This window comes from Lissotriton helveticus, chromosome 10 (genome assembly GCF_964261635.1).
Source record: "Lissotriton helveticus chromosome 10, aLisHel1.1, whole genome shotgun sequence".
NCBI lineage: Eukaryota > Metazoa > Chordata > Amphibia > Caudata > Salamandridae > Lissotriton > Lissotriton helveticus.
In genome coordinates this window covers 280,708,137-280,729,264 of record NC_136071.1, presented here as the reverse complement: position 1 = coordinate 280,729,264, position 21,128 = coordinate 280,708,137, and the positions used below count along the sequence as shown (strand labels likewise).

The 21,128-nt window shown below is 43.3% G+C and overlaps 1 protein-coding gene across 1 annotated transcript in view; it reads left to right on the top strand.

The window, feature by feature from the left end:
- NKTR (natural killer cell triggering receptor) overlaps positions 1–21,128 on the top strand; it is a 511,856-nt gene that overhangs the window by 46,275 nt on the left and 444,453 nt on the right. Inside the window, 1 exon segment of the mRNA XM_078665314.1 lies at positions 7,764–7,914. Coding sequence (XP_078521440.1) covers positions 7,764–7,914 — 151 coding nt within the window.

Below are 21,128 nucleotides of genomic sequence, written 5' to 3'. Positions count from 1 at the left end.
ATAAATAAGGTATAGATGTTAGTATTGGTATGGCTGGACAGTCTTGCATAACCTATGGTAGACATCAGTAGAGTATGATTTATGGAAAGGAATGTGAGCCTGTTCTTGAACTAATACACATCTCCCTGGTTTTTGATGAAATTCCAGTTGGCCAGAGAACAGAAATACTTTTATTAATTCAAGAAATGGATTTCTTATTCAGTCCAGTGTGACGGATTAGTAGATTTATACAAAAAAGAAATTGCCAACTTCACATTCTTCTCTCCTCACAATTGGGGAAAACAAACCAATATTACTCTTATAGTTTGTTTAGTATATCCACTTGATACCTTTTATTTTATAGTTCATTATCTTTAAATCTTTCTTGATTGAAAAAAACCACATTTAACACATTCTACATATATCCACTATATCAATACATATATATTCCACATTACAATCCACATTACAAAAATATATACACTACACATTTCACAGTGACTTTTATCAACATTCTCCTTATCTTCACTAAAATGGTCTCTGATTCTATTCAAAACCAAAGGACAAAGTAAACACTACAGAATGTATCATTCAGTATACAGCAACTTCATATGTTTTTCTTATTAAATGCCATTTGATGTGCAGCAGTTAGTTGCTTTTCAGTTTTAAATGCCGACGCATTTCAAACCCAGTTTCATCACTTTGTGGGTTCTCATCAGGGCTCTGTCTCCTTTGTTTATCTACATGGTGTATATAAAACAAAAAAGAGAATTCTATTTTAGTGCTCCATTGCTCTTTTTAGATATTGTCCCTCTTTGTGTCTCCATTCGTTTATGTTACTATTTTTACCTGTATTCCAGCGTTTTGCCGGTCAACTGATGTGCGATTCCCTCACTGTTTCGTCTGAGTCTTTCTCTACAATTAAAGTTACATTTATAAACACCTTTGTTTATACTTCGCAGTGAAGCTCAGGAACTCGTTTGCAAAAGCGTTGCTAAAGCTTACCTTTTGAGATCTGTGTCTTCGTGGTGGCACCCTTATCAATTATTTATCTCTCTTCTTATTTGTTCAACAGCTGCAATTCATAAAACCGAGTAGTTTAGCATTTAACCTCCTCTATTTTATTCTAAACGATTGTCCTATTATTCTTATACTTTACAACACATACCTGTTTTCGAGTAGACGTGTTCGTGCGAGGGGTGCTGCACGTCTCTGTTTGAAATACTTCACCGTATTTTGCCTGTAAATTTTAGAGATTGCATAACCTTGCTGTCAATATTTTCCTTACCGCTCACATTTGTTTACATTTGGGAGGGCATACCTGTTTTGGTTCTAACGCGATCCAGCGCTGAGTGCTTTGCGCATCTACAACAGGCTTTCCCGGCTTCCTCTCTTTGGGGTCATCGCTTCTAGCAGTTTCCTATGGTTACACAGTGCCCAAAATTAGTCTTGTGGCCTTGTATTTTAGTCAAAAGTATCTTGGTGCTGTAACGAATGTTACCTGTCTCTCTTGTGTCGGTTCTCGATCTGCCGATTCTTTAGACATCGCGGCCATCTTGAAGTGTCTGTTTTATACGTTTAGCATTATGTGAAAAACGGCGGCCATCTTTTAACGTGCAATTTTGGAATTAAAGCCTATTAGTTAGCTAGCCCAGTAGTCATCTATTTGCATGAAAATTCTTTTATAGACTTGACTAATGGAGGGGCTTAGTTAGTTTTTTATTGTTATAAAGATCATGTCATTAAGTTCAGGTGTGATTTAAGTGGCACATTTTTCAAATTAAAGTCTCGAAACGTCAGACAAAGTATTTAAACCCGTGAGGGCACTGTTAAATTTTAAAATCAAATACGCCTCTTTATGCAACAACAACTTCTCTGTGTCAGTAGGGCATTTTAGTTGGTTGAAATTATACAAGACTGTCCATCTGAAGTCCTTTTCCCCATGTTGTTTGTCAATAAAGTGTTCCACCATAGGAGCTGATGTCACTTTATTTTTAATACGGGACCTGTGCTGTGTTATTCGTACATTTACTTGCTGGTTAGTCTTACCAATGTAGATTTTTGAACACAGGCAGATTACAACGTACACTACATTACGTGTCCGCCAATTTGAGAATCCCACCTGTTTCCATCTGGTGTTGGCATGTTGGAATTCTTTTCCCTCAATCGTGTTGGCGCAGGACACACAGTTGCCACACTTGTGGTGTCCTTCTATGGGTTTCATCCCCCATTGTGATAATAAATCACTCTTTGGTTTGGGCAAAGCTATTTCAGCACGCACAATGTTTTGGCCAATGCTTCTGTTTTTCTTGTAAGCAAATAGTGGGCGAGGAAATGGGCATTCTAAATCCTCAAGAAGGTGCCAGTTTTTAGGACCATTTGTCTGATCTTATGGGTGTCGGGGCCATATGTAGTTACACAGACTAGTCTGTTTAGTTCTTGTTTTTCTTTTACTTCTAGTAAACATTCTCGTGGGGTGAAGCAAGCCCTCTTATAGGAATGCTTCAACAATTTTCGTGGGTAGCCTCTATTTATCATTTCTCCACAGAACGTTTCTGCGTAATGGTGGTAGTCTGCTCTCTGCGAACAATTCCTCCTAATTCGGAGTAGTTGGCCATATGGCAAGTTTGCCTTTAAACTCCTGGGATGTGCACTGCGATGGTGTAATATCTCCGAATTAGGAGGAATTGTTCGCAGATAGCAGACTACGACCATTACGCAGAAACGTTCTGTGGAGAAATGATAAATAGAGGCTACCCACGAAAATTGTTGAAGCATTCCTATAAGAGGGCTCCCTTCACCCCACGAGAATGTTTACTAGAAGTAAAAGAAAAACAAGAACTAAACAGACTAGTCTGTGTCACTACATATGGCCCCTAAACCCATAAGATCAGACAAATGGTCCTAAAAAACTGGCACCTTCTTGAGGATTTAGAATGCCCATTTCCTCGCCCACTATTTGCTTACAAGAAAAACAGAAGCATTGGCCAAAACATTGTGCGTGCTGAAATAGCTTTGCCCAAACCAAAGAGTGATTTATTATCACAATGGGGGAAGAAAACCATAGAAGGACACCACAAGTGTGGCAACTGTGTGTCCTGCGCCAACACGATTGAGGGAAAATAATTCCAACATGCCAACACCAGATGGAAACAGGTGGGATTCTCAAATTGTCGGACACGTAATGTAGTGTACGTTGTAATCTGCCCGTGTTCAAAAATCTACATTGGTAAGACTAACCAGCAGGTAAATGTACGAATAACACAGCACAGGTCCCGTATTAAAAATAAAGTGACATCAGCTCCTATGGTGGAACACTTTATTGACAAACAACATGGGGAAAATTACTTCAGATGGACAGTCTTGTATAATGTCAACCAACTAAAATGCCCTACTGACACAGAGAAGTTGTTGTTGCATAAAGAGGCGTATTTGATTTTAAAATTTAACAGTGCCCTCACGGGTTTGAATACTTTGTCTGAAGTTTCGAGACTTTAATTTGAAAAATGTGCCGCCTAAATTACCCCTGAACTTAATGACATGATCTTTATAACAATAAAAAACTAACTAAGCCCCTCCATTAGTCAAGTCTATAAAAGAATTTTCATGCAAATAGATGACTACTGGGCTAGCTAACTAATAGGCTTTAATTCCAAAGTTGCATGTTAAAAGATGGCCGCCGTTTTTCACATAATACTAAACGTATAAAACAGACACTTCAAGATGGCCGCGATGTCTAAAGAATTGGCAGATCGAGAACCGACACAAGAGAGACAGGTAACATTCGTTACAGCACCAAGAAACTTTTGACTAAAATGCAAGGCCACAAGACTAATTTTGGGCACTGTGTAACCATAGGAAACTGCTAGAAGCGATGACCCCAAAGAGAGGAAGCCAGGAAAGCCCGTTGTAGAGGCGCAAAGCACTCAGCGCTGGATCGCGTTAGAACCAGAACAGGTATGCCCTCCCAAATGTAAACACATGTGAGCGGTAAGGAAAATATTGACAGCAAGGTGATGCAATCTCTATCATTTACAGGCAACATACGGTGAAGTATTTCAAACAGAGACGTGCAGCACCCCACGCATGAACACGTCTACTCGAAAACAGGGATGTCTTGTAAAGTATAAGAAAAATAGGACAATCGTTTAGAATAAAACAGAGGAGGTTAAATGCTAAACTACTCGGTTTTATGAATTGCAGCTGTTGAACAAATAAGAAGAGAGATAAATAATTGATAAGGGTGCCACCACGAAGACACAGATCTCAAAAAGGTAGGCTTTAGCAACGCTTTTGCAAAAGAGTTCCTGAGCTTCACTGCGAAGTATAAACAAAGGTGTTTATAAATTTAACTTTAATTGTAGAGAAAGACTCAGACGAAACAGTGAGGGAATCGCACATCAGTTGACCGGCAAAACGCTGGAATACAGGTAAAAATAGTGACATAAACGAATGGAGTCACAAAGAGGGACAATATCTAAAAAGAGCAATGGAGCACTAAAATAGAAATTCTCTTTTATGTTTTATATACACCATGTAGATAAACAAAAGAGACAGAGCCCTGATGAGAACCCACAAAGTGATGAAACTGGGTTTGAAACGCGTCGGCATTTAAAACAGAAAAGCAACGAACTGCTGCACATTAAATGGCATTTAATAAGAAAAACATATGAAGTTGCTGTATACTGAATGATAAATTCTGTAGTGTTTACTTTGTCCTTTGGTTTTGAATAGAATCAGAGACCATTTTAGTGAAGATAAGGAGAATGTTGATAAAAGTCACTGTGAAATGTGTAGTGTATATATTTTTGTAATGTGGATTGTAATGTGGAATATATATGTATTGATATAGTGGATATATGTAGAATGTGTTAAATGTGTTTTTTTCAATCAAGAAAGATTTAAAGATAATGAACTATAAAATAAAAGGTATCAAGTGGATATACTAAACAAACTATAAGAGTAATATTGGTTTGTTTTCCCCAATTGTGAGGAGAGAAGAATGTGAAGTTGGCAATTTCTTTTTTGCATAAGTATTAATGGTCCAGCCAACTCCACGCCCCAGGAACTAACTCCCTATTTTTAGAAAGGATTAGTAGATTGAGCAGGGCTCTGGATCTCTTAGGTGGAAGCCAATGCCTTTCAAGCAAATTACCATTCTGCCTCTTGCTGCGTTTGGAATATTTCTTCCATTTCTGGAGAGATTATCTGCCCATCATTCTGTTCTACCGGAAACAGACTGGGTCCTACTGCCCCCTCTTCAAGTAACTTATCTTGTCTTGAACTTCCTGTGGAGCTTCACAAGGGAACCACCTAACACCTGGGCTCCTGACCCAGTACCTTCAAAGAGTATGTGAGCAAAAGTGCTTTTCAAAACCAGAGGGGATGGGGCAAGGGCCTTCTGTAAGTGCATCTGGCTACTTTCTTTGCACTCCACTGACCTTTTCACTACTGCATCCAGCATAAAGGTGACCTCTATGTCTGTGCCCTGTGATTCATGTTCCTCTGCCACAGAGTCTGCTTGCATGTGATATCTGTGGTCCTCTGCCATGATACGTTGGCCAATATAAATATATGTATAGGGGTTATAGACTTTAAACTAGCAACTGTGTCTAAATCAAAACTATCTATCTAAAAAGGTTCACCCAAAGCACTTACAAGTTTGCTAGCCCTAATTACCTAAACTACTGTTTGCCAAAACTAGTGCACAGTCAGGTGGTCCCTAGATATCCATACGCTCTCAGATCAAACTCTTAGGGCCAGATTCACAAAGGGCCTCTGCACTCATGGAGAAGGCTCATGAGTCGTGGTGGGGGTCCCGCATTCAGGACGGGACCTCTGCAATGAGAAACTGCAGTGCGGCACCCCCTCCACGACTGCTGGACCTTCATCATGAGTGGGGAGTCCCTTTGTGAATCAGGCTCTCAGTTTTGTTTATATCTGCATGCTGCAGCTGATTCTAATATGGCTGGCTGCACAGTGCCCAGGAGTAAAGATGGAGAAGCTACTGCCCGTGCATGCCTCCTGAGTAGTCCTTGACGGCAGAGGCAGTGTTCTCCCCTCATGTGAGGCCAAAATGTGTGGCCAGACACATATCCTGTGTACTGCCCGAAACTGGTTCACGTGAGTCCCCCACTACTCATCAGCCTCTGCCACCCCCACATACCACGCCCTAACCCCCTCCTCCTGCAGGGTGCTGCTCAACTTACGCCGACAGAGCACCCTGATAACGAAAGACAAACAAATACACTCAAACAGTAAAATAAACTCTTTAAACAGTGCTAAAACAGTAAAATACACTTGAAATAATTAGTACAAAACTACTTGAAATCATTCTAAGCATGTAGAACAAGGGAAAACTTGTCTATTCTACCACAGACAACATGAAAAGTTTTTGAAGCTATCTTATGAGGTTAATGTTATTTTGTCAACAACACAGAACTGTTTCATGTCTTTCTTTTGGCATAATGTGACTGCCCGCCACAAAAGATTCTAGAAGCCCCAGAAGATATTAATATGGCTGTCTGGGAATGAATAACACCATGGGACTGTAAGGATACAATGCTAGGTACACAGCTACTGGTTGCACCATGTACCATGTTCACCATTTCTTGGTTGAATAGTTTAGCATGTTGATCCCGCCGAACTCTGAACATTGTGATCCCAAGCCAAGCCTTCTTGGGTATTTCTGGGGAATTCCTTTAGAAAAAGAGACTCTGAAACTACAGTAGAGACAATAAATGTTCACTAGTCACCTAGGGCCCGATGTAGGTAAATCTCATTTACCGACTCTGGAATACCGAATTTTACCGATTCGGTATTCTAGATTCGGTAAATGAGATTTCGGTAAAAAATCGGTAATTTTTACCAAATCGTTATGATTCGGTACCGAATCGGTATTTAAATTACTGAATTGTCAAGAGGGACAGGGTGTCACTTTGACACCCTGTTGCACCCCTGATTCTGGCTTGTGTGCCATGTGACACACATACATGCCCTTAGGGCATGTATGTGTGCCACATGGCACAGGTGTACATGCACAGATGTGCGTGTATACAGGAATTCGTTATTTACCATGAAATGGTATTTTATGGTAAATAACGAATTCTTAAGGGCCTGAGGCACTGTTTTCAGTGCCACCTACATCTAGATTTACCGAATTGGTAAATTAAAGGCCCCCTACATTTCAAAAGCCAAATACCGGTCGGTAACGGCCGAAATCGGCCGTTACCGACCGGTATTTGGTGTACTACATCGGGCCCCTAGCCTTTTGCCTAGTAGGGTCTACCCGTCATTGAGCTACATGGTTTGTGGGACAGTGAGCCACTTCCTGTTTCAAAAGTGAAAGGTCCTAGGTGAATAACAATGCTCACAATGTTGCCACGCTTCTTCATGTTATCTCACTCTTTGAGGTAGCTGAAGAACTAGCACATCATAGACACAACGATTATATGCATGTTCTAGCATCTCCTTTTCTTTCCCGTAATACTCATGAATTTTCAACTAAATGCAGGTGAGTAATTGATTTTCAATCAGTATTTCTCTAAAGATTTGCCTTACGTACTCTTTATTTTCTGAACAATCAGTTGTTTTGCTTTCCTCAATTATTTCTACAATGGTCGGTTGTAACAGTGTACTTTTCCCCTTTACAGTGCGTAGGGATCTACATAGCCAGGTCTATGTTGATAGAAGATAGGCATTAACTTGTCTAGAAGCACCAGTGGTCTCATGCACTGCTAGAGTTAAAGGCTAAGGTTTTCTCTTATCTGTGCTTTCTTCTGCAGGAGTTTCCAAGGATGTCAAAGGATAACTGGTGGCTGTCCGCACAATGTGGGTCCTGCAGAAGAAGGCTGCATAAGGGCCACAGCATCAAATGTGATCACTTTCTTAAGCAGGAGGAGCACCAAACCCAGCCCCCCACCTGATCACAGTTCTGTAAGAAACCAGTTGTTATATATGGGTTTGGTTTTCTAAGCAGTTGTTCCCAAAATAGCACCTTAATTACAGAAGAACTGGAATTAAACCTGTTCTTTGCATGGGTTGCACATTATAGACCTGTTGACTGCGGGGCTTTTGCTGGGACTTATTTAGTTTACTGGGTCCGCCTAGTTCTGGAAGGGTTTGGACAGTAAGTAGAGGAGAAGTGGGGTTCCATTTGCTTCTGGAGCACCTCCTTTTCTCGCATATGCACTAAGTTTGTCTCTGTTCCTGGCAATGTGCAGTCATGATTACTTGTTCTAAGGTGTGGGAGCATCTTCATTGACTAACCCTTTGCGCACAGTTAAGAGCAACATCTATTGCAGCTGTTGTTTCAATGGTTTGTAGATTCCTGACATGGTAATGTAGCTATATTTCATGTTTTTTGTTGCTGGTCATGGCCCTAGTGGCATCATAGAACTATTTTCCTTGCTTTGACACCCATAATGGCCATAACACTGCTAGCTAGAAATGGGGTTGTACAGGCAAATGAAATTCTACAATGCCCTGAGTAGGAAAGCTATTTTATGCATGATCATATCGTCGTTAACATGGGGAGGAAGAATGTTTGTTGTAACCTCCAATAGTTGTTCAAGAGAGACCAAGACAATGCTAAGGTTCCTCTTAAATAAAAAAAAGCCCCTATCTTGTCCCATCAATGGGCCTGGCCATCAGCCAGGCCTTTCGCCCAACCCTCCAGTGGGTGCCCTACCCTCCACAGGCAGCCCAACCTCTGACCTGTGCACAGCCTTCAGCAATTTGTAGAAGTGGTTTGACCCTGCGCCTGCTGGGCGACCACTACAAGTGGCCAACCCCCATTGTGCATGGCCTACAGCCTGCAAATGATGGCTGGCTGCAGAGTTTGGTCTGGGCTTTGATACCAAAGTACCGGTGTCACAGTACCACAAGCAGTGCTGCAATACCAGGTGCTGGTCCCGCACTACCATCACCTCAATTAACCTCTGTCTTAGACCAAACTCCGTAATCCAATGGGAAGGCAACTGTCCACATCTTACACTAAATAACATTCTAATCTTAATTGGGCACCACAATCATTCAGTAATTTAGGAAGAGGTGGTCATAAAAATATTTAGAATAACTTCTAAATATTTTATTCTTAATAACAATGGATAAGGTAGACATTCTTGAAAGTTTCAAAACGTTGGAATTCATCTCACCTTTAATCTTGGAAAACTAGTGGAATAGTCTTTAGAAGCAAGAAAATGAATCCACCTCAAGCAAAAATGTATATGACCGCTGAACCCTTTCTTAGTACAATTATGTAATTGAAACCCCCAGACAACTTACAGGGGATCTGCTCAATTTAAAAAGCCAGCATAAAGTTAATGGTAATTCTATGGTCCATACTGACCAAATTACCATCTCAAGTCTCACAATTCATGTTGGGTTTGAAGATCCTAAGGGAGCGGCTTCCCTCAGATCATAATTAATGTATTGTTGTTGGCTTTTGGGGAACTTTTTGAACCAGAGTTCAGCACTAACTCTGGACTGGCCATCGCTTGGCTTCACATGCTTTTTCCAAATGATGTCAACAAAAAACACTATACCTGTATTTAAATATTTTGTATTCATCATCTAAACTAAGCTCCATGAAACATCCGTATCTACAGATATTTATAATTGTCTATGCCAGAAATAATGTTTTAACCCATAACCATAAACCATTTCCCACTGTATCTTTTATATCTAAATATCACAAATACAATGTGTTTTAGCACGAAAACATTTAAGCCATTTTTTAGATGCATTGCCTCCAAAAACTGTCACTGGTAGTGTAGACATTGGCGTTTAAACCAAAATTAGTAAATCCTCGGCATGGCTGGTCCATGTTTTTGTGGAAAATTATTTATAGTAGCTCGTGGAGGTTCTAGATTATGTTAGTGTTAATAATATGGGAGCCAGCACAAAGCCCTTGCTCACAATGTCAGTCATGGAGATGGGCTTTTGCCTGTACACTGTGTTAAGTTAGCATGAGCTTATTAGAAGTTTAAACGCCATTTAAAACAAGCATTTACAATGCAACTATTTCTAAGAATGGACCAGGTACTTAGCTGAAGGGAAACTATGCGCACCAACAAGTATTTGGTATAGTTATGTAATAGTTACACTAGAGTGGTGCTGCTAGGAAAGGGGTGACCTGTACAACCCCTTGACAATGTAATGTGCGAAGCACAAACATATAAATTTGTAAACAGAAAAACCTGAGCACACACAAACTTAATACAAATTATGATAAATTCTATAGTCTTGATTTCGCAACAGCAACGAGGGACAGTTGGTGAATGCAGCAATAGTATTTATTGCGAGCCGACACGTGTTTCATTGGAGTGGAATGCACTCCAAATCTTCAGGGCTAAATCCAAATCGAGATAACGGGTCGTCCCCGTCGACTGGTGATAATTCCAACCCAGTCCGGGTGTAACAATTCTTCTAATGAAGCGCGTCAATCGAGTATGGAATGTACTTCGTGGTGAATTTCGAGGAATAATTACGCGCTCTATGCGCCAGGAACGATAAAGGCAGTGTTGAACAAAGCAGGCGTGTTGTAGTAATACGCGGTGAAGCCTCAATGGGCGAAATTAGTCGGCACCGCCCTGTCGATCCGTCTGGTCGTCACCAATATTGCCGCTCACTCCGGGTACGGGTCAGCCCACCCACCACTACCTACTAAAGGTCAATATAAAGGACTGTATATAACGCAGAAGACATGCCGCCTACTTAAGAAACATGATACATTCACCCATAAGGACTTCAGTAACCAGAATGCCTGGGGACAGCACCTTGTTAACCACACCCACTAAGGGTGTTTCCGACTCAAATAAAACGTATTTGTGTCATATGGGTGAACTTTGGTATGCTTCTGTGTGTCCCATGAAGAAGGGGCGTTCCTAGCCCCGAAACGCGTCGGACTCTATCACTGTTATTTGGAGGGAGGCGGGGGAGCTGCTCGGGTGCTACAAAGAAAGCCGGATGGTTGATTGCCGCGGTGAGCCCTCCTGAAGAGCGCTGGGGCGTATTGGTGGAACATATATATATATATATATATATATATATATATATATATATATATATATATATATATATATATTAATCCATAAAGTTCAGTTACCCAAGAAGAGCCGCACTGCAAGTTAAACCCACGCTTTATTTAGGTAAGAGGCTGCAATCAGGTTAGATGCAGTAAACAGTCAAAAATTCGCCATACGCGTTTCAGGATATGAAGATCCCTTCTTCAGTGGCTTACAGCTGGCAAAAGAAAAGCAGGAAGTTAGCACCGTATTTCATAGTCCTGCCCCAGTGGGCGGGGCCCCCATGGCCTATTCTTTACCATTGCCTCTTCGATTCCGCTCAGATGATCAATTTATCTCTTCCCAACACACTGTTGCATTTCCCTATTACCTCCTCATGGGACATGTTAACATTTCTCCTTTTGTATTTAATCTCAACTTGCCCTTCTATATGCCTCCAAGGTTGGCTATTCTGCTATCAGCTAGGATCCGCAATGTACCATTGCTTTCATGTGGCAACTCCTAATTGCCCACTCTTAGGAACCACGGACGCTTTGTCCAGCCGAGTCCAACATTTCAAACTTTGCACCCTTCCTTGCAAAATGCAGCTTTTGACATTACATAAAGAACAACTAGCAAAGGTGCTGTTCATGGCATAAATAAAATCTGCAAGTGTGCTTTTCTGCTTTAGCTTTGTTCGCTTTAATTGTGGTTTAACACCGGAGCATATTGCAGAAGTATATCACAGTCTGCAGCTGGATGCACTTACTTACATGTCCCACTTAAAGTCTGTAGCAAGAGCAAAACCTCAGTGGGTGCTCCATGCACCCTGCTTTACTTAAGTATTTATTTTCCTTGGGATGTTGTGCCTTCCCTCAACTAGATTTGTAAAGTTAGTGAAAGCAACTGATACTAACTTAAGGACAAGTGATCTCCTTCCCTTAACTATGGACAACAGCGCAGACCAATTTTAATCATCAAAGCTTTATTTCGATATAAAATATATCATAAAAGCATTTTACAAATTATGTAGTGAGGGTACAAAATATAAAATATTTGGACAGGGGTACCATGTTAGCAAAGGGTTAAAAACACAATAAAATGATACAACTTTCCCTTTTCGTTTCTCCATACCTCCCATACATATTTGTGCAATCAATACATAACAATTCATCAAGGTAAAAGCCCGCGACACATGAATTAAACTATCTCAGCTTTGGAACAAGATAAAAACAAAGTTTTAAAAAGAAAAAGTATCTTCATCCAGAACATAACTTTTTCGATCTGATCACCCATGCCCAGCTTAAAAATTTGGCCACACCGCAGACCAAAGTAGTATTAGTGTCTGTTTGTAATATTCTCAGTGCTTCACGGTGATTCCTGGTTCCTAATTGATGACAAACGGGGTTCAGCCATTTTTTCCTTGGGTTAAGATAAGCAATACATGCGAACATAAGATGCGCGATGCTTTCAACCACTCCATCACAGTGTGGGCAAAATGAGTGTGTCTGATAAGGAGGCTACTAGTCTGTTCACGGACAGAGAGTGTGCCCAATCTAAAATGGATGTAAAGAGCCCTGTCTCTGGGTTTCTGAATAAAATCTAGGTAGGGTTCTAGGCTTGGAACCTGCTTATGCGAGCGGAAATCTTCAGTCCGCCTACCTAGGCTGTGGTTTCTAGTCTCCTGACTATCAACCCAAGCCCAGTAGGCACTTTTGAGGACTGTCTTGTTCAGTGGGGTCCCTAAATCCCAGGCTTCTCTGAATCCCAGTGCTATAAGAAACTTTTTTATATTTGAAAGCCAACTGATCTTATTGGATCCCTCAAGACACATCACCTCTCTTAGGCGTCGGCGTATTTAGATAACTCGGGTGTACGCCACAGGCGAGCCCAATAGAGAAGGGGAAGTAAAGTGGCGAGATCTTTCAATGAGCGACGTCCCAAGTCGCTCAGTAATGGCTTGGTTGGAGTTCCCTGTGGGAGTGAGACCAGGTCTCTAAAGAATTTATTTTCTGCCTTTACCATGTCGTCAATGTTCTCAAAGCCCCAAAGCTCTGCACCATATAGTGCAGAGCCTACGGCCTTGGCAGCATAAATCACAAGGGCAGGAGCAATTGACTAGATCTTGAGGAGCGATGCTCTCTACCTATAACACCCACAACCCGCTTGTGGTTCAAGGCCATTTTATCAATATTCAGTTTTCCTAATTTCCCAAATAGTCATTATGTGTTGCTTTTGCTTCTTTGTGACTATAGTACCATTTTCTAGAAAGATTTCGGACCGTAATATGTGATGTGTACATCAGGCAAGGTATTTAATTTAATTTGAACCCAGTGTACCAGTTTAGCTGCTAAAGACGCATACAAAGCATAATTTGGAGAGGAAAGATCATTCAGTTACTGAAGTGTACCCTGGATGACCAGAAAACCTAGGATGAAATCCCAGCTTCCCCACTTGACCGAATTGCATGACTAGATGCCACTTTATTAATTTGCATTATTTTACAGTGTATCATTTTCCTTAAATGCTAGATTTTGGAGCATTTCTAAATTAATAATTTCAGAATATGGATTATAGAAAAATATTTTCCCTTCTACATTGTTTACAAACATATAACATTACTCTATATTTGATAATATTGTCAATAGCAAATAGTGTTCATGATGCTAATCGAGCATGCGGGCGGTCCTTGAATCCCTCAAAGTTTAGAAATGTACTTTTTTATTAAATATCATCCACATACAGTTGTGACTAACCCTAACACCCACCCATGTAGGATCCAGAGTCAAAACCTTTATTCGTAACTATTGACAAAGCCGTTTGTAGTTGCATAGGTGGCACTTCTTGATGATGTCAATAGATTATTATTAAAGCATCACTGCTCTTCTAGGTGTCTCATTCCAGTCTGCCCTGGGCCAGGTCATGTACCTTCCAACAGACCCTCGCCATAGTCGGAAGCAGTATTACCCCCTTCCCCCAGCTGAAGGCTCATAGCACTCAGTTCATTACTGCAATAAGTCTCTCTGTTGGTCCAAATTTGCCTTAGGGCTAGCAGGCAATAGCACAATGACAGGCTAGACTAAGTAGTAAGTTGTTGAACTGGAAGAAGTGCAAGCAAACTTGGAGAACTGTTCATCGAACAGTTGGAAGTAAAATCCTCAGAAGTGGTCTCGTTTGGTGGATATTAACTGTCAGTCTCTGGATCATCAGATGCCAAAACACAAAGGACTTTACTGGGCAAAGCAATGCAGAATTGCTTGTAATTGTTTGGCACTCTCTGAACACAGTGATCAGATATAGACTAGGGTCAAAAGGAGGATAATTTTGTGTGACGTCCACCAATTTGGACATTACAATGTCCCCTTGGCATATATCCTGTCCACATATTCCTTCATGTACCTCTTTTGTGGGTATTTTTCTGGAAAACTTAATCACGACTCCAGGGAGTGTCTGTTCATGTCTGAGGAATGCTTGTAACAAACTTCCAAACAAACAGGAGTCCAGTAGAAGACTGTGTGGGAATTGCTAGTCTCTCAGAGTCTAACAAAAAACTCTTAAGATGAGGCCTGTATTAATTTTGACAATTTGCATTGTCTCTTGAGCGTGGCCATAAAACATTTCACCATGCTGTTACCTTTGGACACCCAAATGTGCTTGTGGGTGACAAATAATATAGTCAGCAAAATTAATTAAGTCTTTGCTGCTAAACGTGTGCCCATTTCCTTACTTGATGATATTGGATAATCTGTACTGACTACCTTCTCTATTGTGCTAGGAACATATCTGATTTCAGGAAATCAGGAATATTCATACACGTCACCAATAGATACTGACCAGAGTGAATGTAGACTAATAAAAGATTTGCAACTTCTTCCCAAATATGGTAAGGCATTTGAAGATGTTCAGGAAAGCTGTCTTTCCAAGACTCTGGCAGCTTTGGCATGTGGCAGGACTCACTTATCCAGAAAAAGGATCTGCACTTGCTGTCTGTGCAACCTCTTTGTGGCCAGTGTGCCTTGTGTCTGTCATGTATTAAGTCAAGAACTTATTTTCATAGTGATTTTGGGATAATTAATTATATTCCACTCAAAAGTAGACCCATAATATGTTATGCCAGCTTACCTTGTACCTAATGAAATGCTATTAGTTCGTTGAAGTTCATATTTCATTATCACTGAACAAGATTTAACTGTGTATCTTAGATATTGTCCAACAGTGAAGGGCTTTGATTAGCTTTTTGCCAAATGGGAAATGGAGAAACAGTCAGCTTGCGGCCCAATGTACTGAGATTTGGTCCCCAAAAAGTGGTTGCTAGTTGCGCACAGACTTTTTGCAAATCAAGTCCGTTTTATGTACATTTGAATGAATGAATGAAACAAATTATAAAGCTCTTCTCGGGATTTGCTCCAAAAATCTGGAGCTCTCTTCCAACCGAAATCCGAAGGGTCTCTTCCAAGGCTGCCTTCAAATTGGAAGCAAAGAAATTCCTCATGAAGAAGTTCTTACCTTAATAGGAGGGACATTATATATACCTTTCTTGTACTTTATTTTCCGCCCGAAAGGTGTCGTTCATTGTATAGCATGATTGTGAGAAGTTGGCCTGATGTATGATGTCCACAGTTCTGTGGGCACCCTGTATCACTCCAAACAATCCCTTATGGTGGTGGTTGTAAGTCAACCTTATAGACAAGCTATCCTGGGGGTAGCATGGACTAAGCAGCCTTAAAGGCTTAACTCAAGAGGACATGTGAAGCCAGCTGTTTTACCATATGCAATCCTGTAATACCAAATGAAAGGACACCACACAAGTTATATATTATTAAAAATATATGTATTTATTCTCAGAATAATCCCCACTACTCTTTATGAGCAATGAAGCACAAGCGTTTAAATAAAAGCACAGTATAACATAAGCAAGTTGCACGTTTTGGATGAGGCCGGTGGCCACTCAAACCATATATCAATAAAGTGGTATAACAATCACTAATCGATCGGGGGTAAGGCCTAGGCCTTGTGAATCACTGGGACTACACTGGACTAACCACAGTTAGGACGGGAGTAGCCCGCGGGATTCGGGTGCAGTGCGGGAAGCACGGCTTGCACCAATGTAAAGTCAATGGTGCGTAAAAGTTACAATGTTATTGCAAAAGGAGTCTTCCGACTGGACTAGGACTACCAAACTTTAGATTTAGGCACTAGAGGTGTGTACCAGTGTGGGAACACCGGCGCTAGTAAGTTACCTCACCCACAGGCCACGGTTGCACAGGTGCCAACCTGTGTCAGATTTCGTCACGCAGTTCGATGGTGCCTGAGGATGAAGATGCTGCAGGCGTCCAGAAGAGAAGTGTCCGGTGCAATCCAAGGGTGGATCGAAGTTGAAGGGTACCTGAAAGCAGAGGGGACAGAGTCTGGGTCACTAGCCAGTGACCAGGAAGGAACCAGGAAGGAACCAGGCAATGTCGGGCGCAGTCAGGTGGATGTCGGGTGCCTTGTCTCCGCTGCCACGTAGACTCTGGGGCACCGAGGATGTCCTGGAGTGGATCACGAGCTGTCCCACGAAGGCTCTCGCTGTCGGCGGTGTCGGCTTCCGGATCGGAGTCGACAAGCCTTGGCAAAGGCAACCCTTGCAGGATTCGAAGATGGCGTTTCACTCGGACCAGCAAGGTCTGAGCGGGTGCTCCTTTTCAGGGGAGCGAGGGCCAGTCTGGAGCAACCAGACCAGCGGTGTAAATTCAAAGGTTCGTCGGTTCACGGGCCACTAGCCAACGGGCAAGCGACCGGACCAACGCGTCGAGCAGGAAAATTCAGAAGGGCCCCACGCAGCACTCGTCGAGTGTAGAGGGGTGAGCTTCGGTGCAAAAGCTGCTCCGGGCTGGAGCTTCTCACGCTCCAATGCACAGCTTCGAGGGAGCCTCGGGTGCTGCACGGTCAGCGCTTCGTAGTTACTTCAAGATGGCCGCGCCCACGCTTCAGGTCGCCTCCACGGGTCCCAGCTCTGCATGGACTGTGGATCGGGCTGTTGGAAGTCAGGAAAGCTGGCTCTTGTCGATCTCTGTCGCTCGAGTTCCGGCGGGAACTGCAACAAAGCAAACGTTGAGGTGCTGGATGGTGCCTGTTTGCACAGGGTGGTCACTCCTTGACCACAAGGGAGATTCTTCAGTCTTCTACGTCGAGTAGGATGTCGAAGGGTCCAGAGTTTCATATCATAAGTTTCAGTCAGGATAATCTGATGTGTATTGGCACTGCTTCCACCTATATTCCAAATCTGGGGGCTGGATTACCTGCTAGGTCCCTCCTATGGGTGGGACCCAGGAAGGGGGTGGTTACACCCCTTTCCTTTGTCCAGTTTGCCGCCAAGACTGGGGCTGGAGTGCCCCAGAACCGGTTTGACTGGAATCTGCCCAGTGACACCTTGTGTGCCCCAGGCAGTGTCTAGTTTCATTCAACCCTCCCTGCTACAATCCACTATCTCCTGTCTGGGGTGGTGTAACACCTCCCTGTGACAGGAGATCCTTTGATCAAGCCTCCTCTGTCGACTTTCGGTCAGCAGCAGGAGGGCAGACCTGTGTCTGTGGCAGCAGCATCCATTTTGTGATGCTGGGGCTCTGGTTAGGATTAACCGCATTTGCAGTAAGTAACATGTCTTCTCCCTCTAGAAGGGTGGAATGCTACCCCCGTCGCCAGAACTGGCGAGGGGGTAGTATTCCAAAGTGTATGACACCAAACACGACATGTTTTGATAAAGCCAAACCGAAGTTAGCATTAACCGCGAGGATTATAATGCACTTAAGAGTATATGGTTTGGCAGTATCACTGGAACAGCTATAGGGAATTGGTCCCGCATGCTGCAGACAGGCTCAGCTCATGCCAGAGCACTATCTCACATAAAACCCAGCACTCTGCCTCCAGGATTGTAAAGGCCTGCCACAGGAGTGACTGATAGGTATATATGTGTCCAGATATAGGTTTAGACATAGGTATACTATATCTAAGCAAGGGGTGATTACACCACCTTGCCCCAGCTGTGTGAACAGCCAGTTGTGTCGATTTAAGTACCAGCCAGGGGTGGCAAAAGATATGCTGCAGTACCTGGTAGGCCTTAGATGCACCTATGCCCATGGCACCTATAGCGCACTGTATAGGGGCTGACAAGGTGTCCAGTACCAAATTGGTTATGTACCTATAGTACATGTCTGTGAATTTAGAGAGAGAACAGCAGGCTGTGGGTCTGATTAGCAGGCCCACAACCACATTAAGTCGAAAACCAGTGAAGCAAAAAGCAAAAATTGGGGTGACCATAGGATAGCAGACCCTACTCTCCTACACAACCCCCCCCCAAACGCAGGGACATTAAACTTAACCTTGACCAGATAAGTCTTCATGTTCTAAGTGGAAGTACCTGGAGAGACCATCTGCATTACCATGGTCAGTCCCTGGGCGGTGCTCCACTGTAAAGTCCATCCCCTGTAGGGAAATGGACCACCTGAGCAGTTTGGGATTTTCACCCTTCATCTGATTAAGCCACAAGAGGGGCTTATGGTCTGTCTGAATTAGGAAGTGAGTACCAAACAAGTATGGCCTCAGCTTCTTCAGGGCCCAAACCACAGCAAAGGCCTCCCTCTCAATGGCTGACCAACATTTCTCTCTGGAAGTCAGCCTTCTGCTAATAAAAGCAATGGGCTGGTCTTGACCGTCTACATTGAGTTGTGAAAGCACAGCTCCCACCCCCAACTCAGAAGCATCTGTTTGAACAATTAACTGTTTGGAGTAGTCAGGACTCTTAAGGATTGGTGCAGAGCACATGGCCTTCTTCAGGTCATCAAATGCCCTTTGACAGCTAACTGTCCACTGAACCTTTTTGGGCATCTTCTTGGATGTCAAGTCATTTAATGGTGTCACAATGAACCCATAGTTCTTTACAAATTTTCTGTAATACCCAGTCAGGCCCAAGAAGGCTCTGACTTGTGTCTGGGTAGTTGGAGGAGCCCAGTCCTGTATGGCCTGGATCTTGCTCTCCTATGGTTGAACTTGACCCCCACCTACTAGGTGGCCCAAGTTGCTCTGCCCTATCTGGCACTTGGTAGCCTTGATAGTCAGGCCTGCCTTTTGCAGGGCCTCCAGAACCTTCTTCAGGTGGATCAGGTGATCCTCCCAGGTAGAGCTAAAGACAGCAATATCGTCTAGATAGGCTGCACAAAAGTCATCCAACCCAGAAAGGACTTGATTCACCAACCTTTGGAAGGTGGCAGGTGCATTCTTCAAACCAAAGGGCATCACCACAAACTGATAATGCCCACTGGGGGTAGAGGATGCTGTCTTGGCCTTTGACTCCTCAGCTAACCTGATTTGCCAATAGCCAGCTGTCAGATCAAATGTGCTCAGAAACTTGGCAGAAACCAATTTGTCAATGAGCTCATCTGCCCTTGGAATGGGATGAGCATCTGTCCTAGTGACAGCATTGAGACCTCTATAGTCCACACAAAATCTCATTTCTCTCTTTCCATCTTTGGTATGAGGTTTTGGAACAAGGACTACTGGGCTGGCCCAGGGGCTCTCTGGTGGCTCAATCACTCCAAGTTCTAACATGTTCTGCACCTCAGCCTTGATACAATCTCTGACATGGTCAGGTTGCCTGTAAATTTTATTCTTCACAGGTAGACTATCACCAGTGTCCACCACATGGGTGCACCAGGTAGTCTGACTGGGTGTGAGTGAAAACATGTGTCTATGGGCTTGCAAAACTTGTCTGCAGTCCATCTGTTGCTGGTCAGTGAGGCTGCCTGCCAAGGCTACTCCATCAACTGAGCCATCATCAGGGTTTTGGGAAAGCAGGTCTGGGAGAGGGTCACTCTCTTCCTCCTGATCCCCATCTGTACCCATGAGCAAGCCCATGCTTTCCCTGTCAACAAATGCTTTCAGTCTGTTCACGTGGATCACCCTGTGGGGGTTCCTAGGGGTTTCAAAGTCCACCATGTAGGTGACTTCCCCCTTCTTTTCCATTATGGTGTAGGGTCCAGACCATTTGTCCTGGAGGGCTGCGGGGGCCACTGGCTCCAACACCCACACCTTCTGTCCTGGCTGGTACTCAGTCAGAACAGCCTTTTGATCATGCCAAGCTTTCTGTAATTCTTGGCTGGCCTCCAGGTTTTTGGATGCTTTCTCCATGTATTCAGCCATCCTGGAGCGGAGACCAAGTACATAGTCCACAATATCAAGTTTGGGCTTTTTGAGAGGTAACTCCCATCCTTCCCTCACAAGACACAATGGACCCCTCACAGGGTGGCCAAACAAACGTTCAAAAGGGCTGTAGCCAACCTCCTTCTGTGGGACCTCTCTGTAAGCAAAGAGTAAGCAGGGTAAAAGGATATCCCATCTACGCCTGAGCTTTTCAGGTAATCTTTTTATCATTCCCTTTAGGGTCTTGTTGAATCTCTCAACAATCCCATTGCACTGTGGTTGATAGGGTGTGGTGAACTTGTAGTTCACTCCACACTCCTTCCACATTGCCTTTAAGTATCCAGACATGAAGTTAGTACCTCTGTCTGAAAGTACCTCCTTTGGAAAGCCCACTCTGGAGAAAACCCCAAGTAGGGCCCTTGCCACAACAGGAGCTGTTGTGGTCCTCAGGGGAATTGCCTCTGGGTACCTGGTGGCATGATCCACTACCACCAGGATAAATCTGTGCCCAGATGCTGTTTGGGGATCCATTGGTCCAACAATGTCAATCCCTACTCTCTCAAAGGGTACCACCACCACAGGTAGGGGTATAAGGGGGGCCTTTGTTGTGCCACCTGATTTGCCACTGGCTTGGCAGGTGACACAGGAGTGACAAAACTCCTTGGTATCTTCTGACATATGAGGCCAGTGAAAGTGAGAGACAAGCCTGTCCCAAGTCTTGTTCTGGCCTAAGTGTCCTGCAAGGGGAAAATCATGGGCCAAGGTTAGAAGGAAGCCCCTAAATTGCAAAGGTATGACCAACCTCCTGGTTGCACCAGGTTTGGGGTCTCTAGCCTCTGAATAAAGGAGCCCGTCATCCCAATACACTGAATGGGTACCTTGAGCATTCCCTGCAGCCTCAGCAGCAGCTTGCTGTCTGAGGGGTTCAAGTGAAGGGCAAGTCAATTGAGCCTGCCCCAGGTCTGC